Source organism: Hemitrygon akajei, chromosome 1 (genome assembly GCF_048418815.1).
Source record: "Hemitrygon akajei chromosome 1, sHemAka1.3, whole genome shotgun sequence".
Classification (NCBI taxonomy): Eukaryota; Metazoa; Chordata; class Chondrichthyes; order Myliobatiformes; family Dasyatidae; genus Hemitrygon; species Hemitrygon akajei.
Window position 1 is genome coordinate 116,069,585 of NC_133124.1, and position 14,677 is coordinate 116,084,261.

Here is a 14,677-nt window from a genome sequence, read left to right on the forward strand (position 1 = left end):
AAAAAATTGGATAGGTATATGGACAGGAAAGGAATGGAGGGTTATGGGCTGAGTGCAGGTAGGTGGGACGAGGTGAGAGTAAGCGTTCGGAATGGACTAGAAGGGCCAAGATGGCCTGTTTCCGTGCTGTAAGTGTTATATGGTTATAACACATATATTAATTAATTTTACAATTGCTTTAGACAATATTATATTGTTCAAAAAATTCCACAAGAAATTCTAAAATATAATACTTGGTTTGAATGTGTGTTAAAGGAAAGTTCATGAAGAAATGCAGGCAGAGCTGGCATTGGACACTGACCCACTTATTTTAATAAATAACAAGAATAAAAGAACCCATTTTATAAAGCACTGTGCTTTGACAAGAAAAGTATGAATAAAAAATACATCACTTTTTAAAATCTCATTGTCAACAAGGACATTTTCATCAAAGGCGATGCAGTTAAGCCAGTAACTCCAGTTGTACGAATGCAGAAAGCAGGACTGGGGAACCAGTGACAACAGAAGCAGTTTAGAACCTGTTTTTAGGAAGCAAGGGAACCAATCTGCTTATAGCAAGCTCTGCAAACATTATTGTGCTCGTGATCAGACAACTTGCTTTGAAATGAGTTGAATTGAAAAATGATTTTTTTTGTCCTTGTTCACAGAATTCAGTTTCCCAATTATACGTGTGCTAGTCTGTGTTTATTTTCAGAGTACAATCCTTGCCTTGCTGGGAGACAGAATGAGAGATTTATTAACAGAGTACAGTGCCCCACTGAGCAACACAGGGCAATCTGCACAAATATTACATAGGCTTATAACAGTCCAAGTTACTATTCATTTTTGTAATAAAATAACATAAATATTGCCCACGGCTCAAGGAAAAAATTCAAAATTTGGGAATACTTTATATCTAAGTGAGAAAGAGGTCAGGGTGCTAGTGTGTTTCTTCATCCAAAAGCCAGCACCTCTCAGTAACCCAGTCAGAGAAGTAGACTTCAGAAATTAGCCAGTAGATGCATTCAGCTGCTCTATGCTTACATGTTTGGCTCCGTATCACCATAGTTGCACCCTTTTTGCTTTTCTTTCTCCCTCATGCCTTTATATCACTTGTCCCTAAAGACCTTCACCACTTCCTACATTGGTAACCTCCATATTCCAACCATTCTCCGCATTTCCATTAAAGACCACTGTTGACTTTTTAATGATGCCTGTTTCTTGGAATTGATAACCCATTATTGTTTGGGTATGATTTAAGAAACGTAGAGTGTGACTGATGGTTCCCACCGTGGGTTCTCCCAGAGGCTACATCGGGAGAATCTACCTGGAGAAATCTGCCTCAATGGAGAAGCCACAGCAAGCAAAGAGTGGACAAATGTTACCCTGCTCTGTCCAAGCTTTTCTTTTATAAAGTGCCCTTGTTCATCGGCTCAAATATTGAACTCTTCTCCAATATCTCAAAAATGAAAGAAATGGAGGGAAGATGGATCCCAAGAGGAAACATGCCATCTGCATCCACCCCATCAAAACCTTCCAAGATTTTAAGAACCTTAATTAATTTCCTCTTTCATTGCACCATCTTTGAGAAAATTTGTGCTGAGCAACCCATTAATGGAAATAATAGTTTTAGTGGGAGGTAAGTAGATCAGAAACAGTCTCAGGCCAATGTATATCAGGGGTCTAATGTCTGTTGCATGTCACCAGCTGAGATAGCTTAAAAATTACCGAGCCTGATCTGGGTTACATTCCAGTGTGTGTCTTTGGAGAGCAGGATATTAGCTGCTAACACTAATATTCCATCCCTAGCCAGTGAAATCCTTTCTTTGGGAGAAGCTACAGGAGCTTGAGAGCCCAGAAGGTCAGACTCAAGATCAGTTTTTTCCCCTGCTGCTGCCAGATTTCTTTCTGAACCAATCATGTCTTTCACATCTCTTTTCTGCTGTGTTGCCATGTTCTTGGTATCTCTTTAGCATTTCTTTTTGCATTACAAAGCCCACTCCCACCCTTTTGTCCACTATCCCCAAATGAAGCTACAACAGATTTGTCTACAACCTCCTATTTGGCTCAGTGAACAGTTCCTTCAGGTCATACATGACTGGGTTTGAAAGCTGCCTAGCACAATGATTCTTCCTGGTAAGTTATGTTTATATTTTTGTACAAATAACTTGTTAACCACCCCGTTAGAAAATGACAGCAGCTTAGGGTTTGTGTTGTTACAAGTTTTAAGTCAAGGATCCACATCCCAACTGCCATGTAAAGAGTTCGGACCAAATTCGCACTGCAGCTATTAAGTTGGGTCTCAGCAATGTTGTGATAGAGATTTCTGGGCGTCACAGCTCAGCATAGGGGTAACAGCTTCAGAAAGTCTTCAGAGGATGTTAAGGCAATGGGCTCATGGGTGAAAATCTTTTAGGAACAACACAATACAAGGAAGACTCTGGTCTCTTTTGCAATTCAATGATATAATTGATTAATCCATTTACCTGGTTTCTCCCCAAAATCTATTAATGCTATTAGTTATTAAGATCTTTTATTAATTTTATTTTATTTTTATGTATTTACTCAGAGATGCATCACATTAACAGGCCCTTCTGAGCCTGCAGTGTCCACTTACACCTATGTGACCAATTAGCTGACCAACACATGTCTTTGGACTGTGGGAGGAAACTCATGTGGTCACGGGGAGAACAGCCAAACTCCTTACAGCAGCAGGAGTCCCAGGAGATGACTTTCAAAGTGCATGGGTTACTATACAGAACTAATTTCTATCTTAACTGTTTGACTTTCTGGAGTTGCTGCCTGATTTCTCCATAGATTATAGCAGTTTGCATTTTGACGTACCAGAGGAGTTGTATTGTGCAACTTCTGAGGTTATAGAGCCTTGGCAATACAGCTTGGAGACAGGCCTTTCAGCCCAATGACCCTGTGCTGACCATCAAGCATACATTTTAACATTCACTTCATCCTATCCTATTCTTTCATCCCCTCATTCCCATCAACCCCCCCCCCAGATTCTACCTCTCACCCACAAAGGAGGAGAAATTTATAGAGTCCAATTAACCCACTAACCCGAATATCTTTGTAATGTGAGAGGAAACTAAATCACAGGAAGAGCATGCAAACTCCACACAGCCAGCACCTGACCTCAGAATTGAATTCAAAAGACCATAAGACTTAGGAGCAAAATTAGGCTTTTTGACCCATCAAGTATGCTTAGCCATTATCATAAGTGATTATTTTCCCTCAGCCAACCCTATTCTCTTGCTTCTAAAGGGATGTACTTCTACTATGAGGTGTGCCCTCAAGTCCTAGACTCCCCCACTATTGGACACATCTTTTCCATATCCACTCTATCTTGAACTTTGAATATTCAATAATTTCAATGAGATATTTCTTCATTCTTCTAAACTCCAGCGAATTCAGGCTCAGAGCCATTAGAGGCTCCTCATGAGTCAACCTGTTCTTTCCTGGGATCATTCTCATAAAGCTTCTGAGCTCTCCCTAATGCTAGTACACCCTTTCTCGGATATATTCAAAACTGCTCACAGTATTTCAAATGAGGGCTGACCAATGCCTTATAAAACATTACATCGTTGTCTTTATATTCTAGTATTCTGAATAAGAATGCAACCCTTGCATTTGCCTTCCTTACCACCAACTCAATCTGTAAGTTACCCCTGAGTGAATTCTGCACTAGGACTCCCAAGCCCCTTTGCATTTCTAGGTTCTGAATTTGCGCTCTGTTTTTAGAAAATGGTCTACACTTTTACTCCTTCTATCAAAGAACTTGACTATGTATTTCCCCACACTGTTTGAATCATGTCCACAGGTAAAGGGCAGAGTTTGGCCCAGTTAATCTATTCTGTGGTTGGAATTTTGCCTTATCCAGAATGGTTCATGAGACATCTATCTTCCTGTTTGCTCAAGGCCCAGTGATTCTTAATCTTAAACACAAGATGCTGGAAACCCTGAGCAACACACAAAATGCTGGAGGAACTCATCAGGTCAGGCAGCATCTATGGAAATGAATAAACAATTGATTTTTCAGGTGGAGACCCTTCATCACACCTGGAAAAAAGGGGGGAAGGAGAGCAATCCAGAAGGTGATAGATGAAGCTAGGTGGGTGGGGGCAATAGGTAGAAAAGGTAAAGAGCTGGAGGAGAAGGAATCTTATGGGAGAGGAGAGTGAACCATGGATAGAAAGGCAGCAGGGAGAGGTGATAGGCAGGTGTGGAGAAGAGGTAAGGAGGCCAGAGTGGGGAATTGAAGACAAGGGGAGGGGAAGAAAAATTATGGAGGGTTGGAGAAATCAATGCCCATGCCATCAGGTTGGAGGCTACCTAGACGGAATATGAGGTGTTGCTCCTTCAACCTGAGAGTGGCCTCATCATGGCAGAAGAGGAGGCCATGGACTGATATGTCAGAACAAAAATGTGGATAGGAATTAAAATGATTGGCCACAAGGAAATCTCGCTTTTTGCAGACGGAGCGGAAGTGCTTGGCAAAGTTGGAGAATGTAAATTAACAACAATCCCAAGAGTGCAGAGTTGTTGGATATCACAATTTAGTAATATAATACAAAATAAAGTAGATTAACCTTGTGATGTAGTCCTGAACAGTGAAGGAATGCATGTGTCACTGCTGTTATTAACTGACCAGTTTACTGCAAACTTTTCTGTAAATTATATAAACCGCAGATAGTTTTACATGTTGGAAAACCTTCGTTGTTTCCTAAGGTGGCATCTATTTCTGCTCAAGTACTCATTTATTCCAAAAATAGCCCGAAGTGTAGACAGAGGAGAAAAGGACAATTCTCTTGTTTAATATGATGTTATTAAAAACAATATACACATGTGACCTTGTTAAAATATAGTACTTCTTCTATTGGGGATATTATGTAGCTTTCCTGTTGACATGACTTGCCTTTTAATTGTTAACAGGAATTTGTTTTGCCAAATCCATTCATTAAATTAAAAGAAGTATGACTGCATCTTTGATAAACTTTGGACTTCTATGTTGAGTAATCGTTTTCAATGATGTGATCAGGGAGGAGTTGATTGCCCAAGTTAGTGTATTTTGCTGGTAATAGTCTGGTGGCTCAAATCCACAACTGACTCTCTTAAACATGAGGGTGGTAAAAACAAGGGTATGATCCAGTGAAGAGTTAAACTCTGCCAGTGTAAATAATCAATAAAAATGCTTTCCAAACAGCTGGCTTACTTTTCATCCAATAGCAACATTGATCCTTAACTATCTGCAGAGAACAGCTACCGTAATTCTCTCTAGATGAACCAGTCAGCACTTGTCTGATTTTTATGTCAAAAATACTTGTCCCATGCCTGTTTAAGGCCTAGTACAAATCCACAAAGGTGCTTGCCACATTCCCCACTCCAACACCAAAAGACCTCCATCACTTTCTGCTCCTTGGGGATGGAGAAATCCTGATAACGCCTAAACTGGAAGATTTTGCAGAAGGTCTCACTTCAGGATAGTTGCTTCCGAAAGATGATGATCAAGTGATGAGGGTTCAAACTGCACCTCCAGTGCCTTGTAGAGACCATTTCCACCCTGGGATCCTTTGAAGCGGTGTTCTGCATACAAATTATTGTCGAATGGTACACGATGAACATATTCAACATGCATTTTCAGATTCTCCTTTTGGGAAGCACTGAAAGGACAAATTCGACATTGGATGGGTCTCCCATCTGCAGGACAAAAGAAGTGATTCAGGTTGATACTCAATATAGTTATTATTTAGTCATTATCAATTGCACAAATACAAACCACTTTTGTAGATGATACTATGTAACCAAGTGATACAAGGGAACAAAGACTTAAGAAGCAAGGGAAATAGAAAAATACAAAGGCTAAACATTCAGTAAATTACTTTACAATGAACCAAGGAGTAATGTAATATTGTTACGCTATTGTGTTCAGTTAAAGGATGATACGTATATTTGTTTTGTATTGCTTGTGAGTATAGGCAAGGCACAGGGAAAGGTATAAACAGATATTGGTCTATTATTTTATTATTATCACATAACATGGAAACCAAAGCAAATGTCTCTGTTTTAATTAACAGCAATATGTGTACATGAATTTACAGTTAACATTCCCACCTAAAACCAGGAAACCCCCCTCAAAATTTTATCTCAACATACCAAGAAACTGACCCCCTTTGTTTGTTTATGCCCCTTCCAATTTTCATGTTAAATTCCCATCCAAGGCATTCCTAGTCCCCTGTACATACTCAGACTCCACTGGTTTATCATTAGTGATTGCATCTTTGACTGCCCTAAAAATCTCAACACCAAAACAGCGAACACAAAGCATTCAGAGTTTTTGCCGCTAGTGCTAGCATGACATTGGAAACGCACTGACAACCATATCAAGTCATGTTGCTTCACTTGGAAGATCATGATCCAGGTTTTCAACTTGAAGTAGCAACCATTTCTTTCTTCCCATAAATGCTGCTCAAACCACTGAGTTCTTCCAACGGACTGGTTTTTGAAAGTGATTCCAGTGTTCACCCTGAAAGGGATGACATCATTCCCAGTGATTTCACTGTCAAAAGCACACCTCTTGGGGAAGAGTTGGAGGAATATGCCTGACAATGGACACTCTAGGACAGCATGGTCTGCCTCTGTTGGTGCCAGTATCCATGACTCCACAAATCTACCCTTCACCACTCCCAAAACTCTCCATTCCAGGAGGCACTGATTTGGGTTAAAGGTTTAGAAGGATATGGGCTAAATGTGGGGAAATGGAACCAGGTTGGTCATCATAGACCAGTTCAAGCAAAGTGCCTGTTTCTGTTCTGTAGAATTCTGTGACTTATCTCCACTGTTCAACCTAAGCTGTGTGGGTACGCAGTAGTGCAGTTACTGAAAGGCTCCCATGCACATAGCCCTTGTTGCCGCACAGCTGGAACTTTCTTTTATATAATGTTAATATTAAAGTGCCTTGCAGATTTCATGCTGCGTAAAAATTTCCAGCTCAGAGCATTGGCTAGTCTGTGCAACCGTAAAAAAAAATAAAGGGAACATTGCTTATCACTCCAGGATGTGCTGTTCCTAAAAGGAGATCTGAGGGATATGTCCTTCATACAGAGAGTGGTGAATATCTGGAATTTGAATTGACTTTATTTTTATTATTTACATCCTTCATATACATGAGGAGTAAAAATCTTTATGTTACATCTCTGTCTAAATGTGTAATGTGCAATCTATAGTAATTTATAATAATATGTACAACAGGATAGTCAATATAACATAGAAATAAAGTTGTGTCAGCATGAGTTAAGCAGTCTGATGGTCTGGTGGAAGAAGCTGTCCCGGAGCCTGTTGGTCCTGGCTTTTATGCTGCGGTACCTTTTCCTGGATGGTAGCAGCTGGAATAGATTGTGGTTGGGGTGACTCGGGTCCCCAGTGATCCTTTGGGCCCTTTTTACGCACCTGTCTATGTAAATGTCCTGAAGTGGGAAGTTCACATCTACAGATGTGCTGGGCTGTCTGCACCACTCTCTGCAGAGTCCTGCGATTGAGAGAAGTACAGTTCCCATACCAGGCAGTGATGCAGCCAGTCAGGATGCTCGCAATTGTCCCCTATAGAAAATTCTTAGAATTTGGGGGCCCATACCAAACTTCTTCAACCGTCTGAGGTGAAAGAGGCGCTGCTGTGCCCTTTTCACCACACAGTTGGTATGTACAGACCATGTGAGATCCTCAGTGATGTTTATGCCGAGGAACTTAAAGCTGTTCACCCTCTCAACCCTAGATCCATTGATGTCAATAGGGGTTAGCCTGTCTCCATTCCTCCTGTAGTCCACAACCAGCTCCTTTGTTTTTGCAATGTTGAGGGAGAGGTTGTTTTTTTGACACCACTGTGTCAGGGTGAAGACAACAAGCTGCCAGTGGAGGTGGGGGAGAAAGATACTATTAGAATGTTTATAAGACATTTGGACAGCTACCTGGATAGGAAAGGAATGCCATGGAAAATCGACGGGAAAATGGGATTTTCATAGATAGTCAGCAAGGATGAGGTGGGCTGCGAGGGCCATTTCAACTGGAAGCTTTTATGACTGTGATAACCTCAGATCTTCCCACATCCTCAAATCTTTCCTCTAACAGCTCCATGAAGAGAGCCAGTGTTACTGAACTCCTTAAACCACTGACCCCTCCACAGATAACTTCCAGTGTCTCTAATCTCCCTCTTTATTGAACTCCATCCCAGCTTATCTACAAAAAGAGTGTGGGTGTCTTCAAACTCCCCCACCTAGTCCTACAGTGCAAAATCAGTGCTCTTGTTGACTGATTCTTGTAACAAGAATGCAGTTAAGTCCCTCTTCTCTTGACTATCCTAGTCAGAGGGGAAGACAGGCAGGTAAAAATTTGTTTCTTTCACCCCTGACCCAGAACATCTTCCTACCAGTTCTGGCCACCAACTGCGCCAGTAGTTGAGCTCCCAAACCCCACCTCGGAAGAAGTGGAGCAGGCAATACAAAATGGGGTATTAACTAACATTTGTACAAGGTGGGCCAAAGGTGGCCTAAAATATGACATCATAGAGTTCTATAGTACGGAAAAAGTCCTTCATGCTGATCAAGATGAATATTCAAGCTAATCCCATTTCCAAGCACTCAGAGCCAGGAGAATCAGGTTTAATATCACTGGAATATGTCATGAAATTTGTTGTTTTGCAGCAGCAGTACCTTGCAATACAAAATTTAAAAATACTGTATATTACAATAAGAAGTTAAATAAATAATTCAAAAAGAGGAATAATTACTGAGTTATTTTTCATGGGTTCATTGTTCATTCAGCAATCTGATGGTGGAGGGGGAGAAGCTGTTCCTAAAATATTGAGTGTGGTGTGTCTTCAGGCTCCTGTAGTTCCTCCTTGATGGTAGCAATTAACAATAAGAGAGCATGTCCTAGGTGATGGGGGTCCTTGATGATGGATGCCACCTTTTTGAGGCATCGCCTTTTGATGGATGCTGGGAAAGCCAGTGCCCTTGATAGAGCTGGCTGGGTTTACAGCTTTGTCCGATCCGGTGCAGTAACCCATTCATACCAGATGATGATGCAACTAGCTAGAATGCTCTCCATGGTACATCATTAGAAATCTGCGAGTGTCTTTGGTGACACACCAATTCTCCACAAACTCCGAATGAAATATAGCTACCATTGTGCCTTATTTGTAATTGTATCAATATGCTGGGCCCAGGATAGATCCTCAGAGATGTTGACACCCAGGAACGTGAAACTGCCTTCCTTTTCCACTTCTGATCCCTCAATGAGGACTGGTGCATGTTTCCTCGACTTACCCTTCCTGAAGTCCACAGTCAATTCCTTGGTCTTACTGACATTGAGTGCAAGGTTGTTGCTGTGACACCACTCAACCAGCTGATCTACAGTATTTTGGTCCTGTATATCTCATCACTAAAGGTAATTCTGCCAATAACAGTTGTGTCATTAGCAAACTTATAGATGGCATTTGAGCTGTGCCTAGCCACATAGTCATAGATGTAGAGAGAGTAGAGCAGTGGGCTAAGCATGCATCCTTGAAGTGCACCAGTGTTGAATGTCACAAAGAGATGTTATTTCCAATCTGCAAAGATTATGTTCTCCCACTGAGGAAGTCAAGGATCCATTCGCAGAGGGAGGTACAGAGGCCCAGGGTTTGGAGTTTTTTGATAAGAACTGAGGGTATGATAGTGTTGAACACTGAGCTATAATCAATAAACTGCAACCTGACAAAGGTATTGTCCAGGTGATCCAAGGCCGAGTGGACAGCCAGTGAGATTGCATCTGCTGTAGACCTACTGTAGTGAAATGCAAATTGCAACAGGAGTTGATTCTAGCCTGACCAACCTCTCAAAGCACTTCATTACAGTAGATGTGAGTGCCACTGGGCAACAGTCATTGAGGCAGCTCACTTCGCTCTTCTTGGGCACTGGTATGATTGTCACACTTTTGAAGCATGTTGAACCAACTGCAGCAGTGAGAGATTGAAGATATCCTTGAATAGTTGGTTGGCATAGGTCTTCAGTGCCTATCAGAAACACCATTAGAACCTGACACCTAGCGATGGTTCCCCCTCTTGCAAGATGGTCTGACGTCAGCCTCCAAGTCAGAGATCATTGGGTTCCCAGATGCCGCAGAGATTCGTACAGGTGCAGTTTTATTCTCCCTTTAAAAATGCAATCACTTCCTCTGGCCGCTTGTTTCATATATTTACAATATACTGTGCGTTTTTAAAAAATGCTTCTCAGGTTCTTATTAAAACTTTCACCTCTAACCCAAAAAACTAGTTAACCCTGAAAAAAAGACCACTCACCCTATCTAAGCCCCTCTTGATATCATATAGATCTAGGAGATCACCCTTCAATATCCTATGCTCCCAAGAGTAAAGGCCCAGCTTGTCTAATCTCTTCTATTTTTCAGTTTAATCACATCCTTCCTATAACAGTGTAACTAACATTGGGCACAATGTTTTGTATAACAGCAATATAACCTCCCATCTTCTATATTCACACTGATGAAGGTCAGCAGGCCGAAAGCCTTCTTCATCATCCGAACTACCTGTGAGTCCAGTTTAAAGGAACTACCCATCAGGAGTCCAAGGTCCCTCTGTTCTACTACAGTACCCAGGCCCCTCCAGTCAATATAAATGTCCTACCTTGACTTGTCATTACAAAATGTGACACCTACGTAATTTCTGAGTGGCCTAGAATCTCTGGAGATTTAATATTTACTAAGCAAGGTATAGGCTCTTCCTTAATCCAACTATAATGCACTGCCCCTCACTTAATCATCTTGAAATTCAGTTACCAACTTTTTTTTTTTGCAGAAAACTGACTTTGTTTGATTTCCTTCACATTCAGCGAGAGCTACAGCAATAGATGAACTTCACAATGGATGGCAGGGAATACCTTTTCCAATTGTCCCAGTTTGTGAGATGGTGCATCCTGGCTCTCCTATCATAGTTATAACAAGCAATTGATATTCAGTGGGGCTATTCCGTTTGCACGCACTCCCCTATATTTTGATAACTAGTTTATTATTATCACGTACTGAGATACAGTGAAAAATTATATTTTTGTGCCACCCAGACAAATTGTTTCACATATCAACATGGTACGAGAAAAAAGGAATTCAAAATATAGTGATACGGTTCGACAGAAAGTGCAGAGCAGGTAAACAAATAAAGTGCAAAAGCCACACTGAGGTATAGTGGGCAATCAAGAATTCATCTTTAACATCCAGTATAGGAGGTCTATTCAATAGCTCTATAACAGTGAAATAAAAGCTGTACTGGTTTGTGTTCTCCAGCTTTTGTATCTTTTGTATCATGACTCTTAGGAATCTTTACCCCACAACCACGCAGTGGAATGGTGTTGAGAATTTTAGGTTCACGCATCAGGATCACAGAGAAGCTCTGTGTATGAGGCAGAAGGGATGCACCATCTCACAAACTACCCACCTGCCTGCCCCTGTTAAAGACCATAAATTGCAGAGCATTGAGTACAAACCAGTCGATCATGAAAAGCACTCTCCCTTCCAGTTACTCTGTCTACACTTCCTGCTGCTTTTGGTAGGCAGCCAACATAATCAAGGACCCTTCTACCCCCAGTCATTCTCTCTTCTTCTCTCTTCTATCAGGCAGAAAATACAAAAGCCCAAAAGCCAAGCTCAAGCACAGCTTCTATCCTTGCTGTTATCAGACTCCACAATAAAGATAAACACTTGATTTTTCAGTCTACCCTGTCGTGGCCCTTGCACTTCATTAATCTAACTGCACTGTAAATATGACACCATATTCTGCATTCTATTATCCTTTGTGCTACCTCTTTGGAATGATCTATCTGGGTGGCACATAAGCAAAAGCTTTTTCCTGTATCTTGGTACATGTGAGAGTAATAACCTTAATACCAATTGCCTTTCTACTGCCTCATCTGAGGTTGCTGCATTGGAGTCATCAGTCAACTAAGAATCCATAGAACTGGGACGAAAGGAAGTCCATCCTTGATCCCAAGAGACTGCCCAAGAAGAAGGTGTTTTCTTGAAGAGTTACTTTCACAAAATGCCTCTAGTTAGAATTGTACTCAGTTCAGAAGTCTGCTGAGGTAATGGAACATGGATCCACTGAAACAGAATCTTCGAACATCAAGGGTAGGCATATATTCCATCTTCACAAAGTGTTCCCCCCCCCCCCCCCCCCGCTCTCTCTCTCTCTCTCTCTCTCTGGGGTTCAGGACAATGTCGCAGACATCCCAAATTGCTTCTCTTCTGCCTCCAACCCAAGGACCCAGCGGAGCTTTGAGATTGATAAAATGCAACTGTTAGTATTCGACTGCCGTTTAAACATTTCTGTCGTGGCAGCAGCTAAAAATAGGCCATCCATAGGTGCAATCATTTTTGTAACAAAATTAAAATGGATTTTCTATTAGAGTGTAGAGTTAACAGGAGTAAATTCAGAATTGAATCTGGCCGGTTCTAATTGAGGCTGTGTGTGCACGTTACAAACAAAATGGTTGTCCATCCATCTTTACAGCCCCAAATTTCAAATTCCTAAATTGCATTTGGATCCAAACAAGAAAATATAGCACAGCAAGAACTAAGCACTCTGGAGTCATGTCATTGCTTTAAATTAAAAAGAAAATGAGTTAAAGCCAATGAAATAATAAATATTAGAAAGAACAGGGGGTTCATTTGATTTCCTAAAACAAAAGGCAGTTTTTCCATTGGCTGAATCATGTGTTCAACAGAAGGATTATCTTAAGAGTGGAGTTAAGTAAAAGTTCCCCATTGTTAACATCAAATTTCCTGCAGTAAATCAGAAAATGTGTTTTTACATTTCTTTATGCAGCTAAATCATTCACTAGAAACACATATACAATTCCAGGTGGAGCAATATATCATAAAGTTCAATTTAGCCCAAGGTCTTGGACTTTCAGTATCTTGGAACTTAAAACCCCACAGGGGACATTTTCTCCAAATATTTTAAGACTAATTCAACTACTACTTTTGAAAGGGTTTCCATGCACTTAACTTTTGTTTGTGGGATAGCTGTGTAGAATATCTGACCTTAACTTGGACCCTTGAAATCTGATAATCTGACACCATTAGGATTTTGAATGGTGGTGGACTGGAAGATTTTCTAAACAGTTGGACGTTACTCCTATTAATACCTGAACACACTTCAGATTAACTTTCTTGATGTTATATGGTAAAATAAATTTCCCAAAGAACCAGCCAAGTTTAAAAGGAGAATGAAAATGGAGCCCGGGTGAATTTAAAGCAGCAGAAGGGTAATTCCTCAGTGACTTTAAAGGGAATGTGGGAAAAGGGGCAGAATGGGCTCTGGTTATTTTAAAAGAAGCACATGAAATAGAGTCCCTGATGAGTTTAAGGGGATTGTCGGAAATGGGGCTCGAGTAAGTTTAAGGAGAACACTGGTGATCCAGATGACCCAGATTCTGAACCATCAGTCTTTCTGAACAATTGCATCGTGCATTATCAGAGTTCTACAACGAACATAGGAGCAGGTGGAGGCTACTTTGCCCTTTACGGTTGTTCTGCTATTCAATACTATCTGGGCCGACTATTTATCACAGGACCATATTCCCACTTCCTCCCCACTTTGGAAATGTTATTTCCCTCATAAATATATTCAATGCCTCCTGCGGTAGAGGACTTACCATGCTCTGAAAGAAGAAAGCCTCCCTATTTCATTCCTAAATGATTTACATCGAATCCAAAGGGACTACGACCCCTGTGCAATGTCCCCTTCTTTCCCCCTCCCCCACACCCCTAGCCAGGGGAAACATTTCTGGTGAATTGAGGCTTAATTGACTCAATAGCACCTAGTGGACAATTTCTCTACTTCAAGAACAAATCTGACAAATGCTTATAGCATTCCCTATCTGTTAAGTCTGTGTTTTCTTGGGTGATAGACAAAGTAGTGTATAAATACACCATGGGTCATCTCACTTGAGTGAACCTTTTATATGATAAAGATGAATGTTTAATCCCTCATTCTACTTCTGTGTGGCATTTGCACTTTATTTGTCTACCTGCACTGCACTTTCTCTGTAAATGTATTCTGAACTCTGTTTTTCTTTTATAATACCTTGATATACTTCTGTATGGAATAATCTGCCTAGATGGCATGTAAAACTAAGTTTTTTCACTTACACTCAGTGGCCACTTGTAAGGCACTTGCTTACACCTGCTTGTTAATGCCAATATCTAATCAACCAATTATGTAGCAGCATTCAATGCATATACCCATGCAGACATTGTCAAGAGGTTCGGTTATTGCTCAAACTACAGAACAGGATGGAGAAGAAATGTGATGCAAGTGACCTTGACAGTGGAATGATTGCTGGTGACAGACAGGGTGGTTTGAGTATGAACGGTCTCTAGAGTTTACAGAGAATGGTGCAAAAAGCAAAAAAAGGCATCCAATGAGCAACAGTGCTGGGGGCAAAAAATGCCTTGTTAATGAGAGAGGTCAGAGGAGAAGGGCCAGACTGGTTCACCCTGACAGTAACTCAAATACCCACACACTGCAACAGAAAAGCACCTCTGAATGCACAGCACATCAAACCTTGAAGTGGATGGGCTACAGCAGCAGAAAACCACAAACATACACTCAGCGGCCTCTTTAATAGGAACAGGAGGCGCCTAC

At 41.0% G+C, this 14,677-nt stretch overlaps 1 protein-coding gene across 4 annotated transcripts in view; it reads right to left on the bottom strand.

Moving 5' to 3' along the window:
* Positions 1–289: 289 nt before the first annotated feature.
* The window catches only part of znf516 (zinc finger protein 516), a 132,235-nt gene continuing 117,847 nt past the window's right edge, over positions 290–14,677 (bottom strand). For all 4 annotated transcript variants that reach the window (XM_073050517.1, XM_073050537.1, XM_073050508.1 and 1 more), the window contains one exon: positions 290–5,688. In XM_073050517.1, coding sequence (XP_072906618.1) covers positions 5,462–5,688 — 227 coding nt within the window. In that variant the 3' untranslated portion in view covers positions 290–5,461. The remainder of the gene's footprint in view (positions 5,689–14,677) is intronic.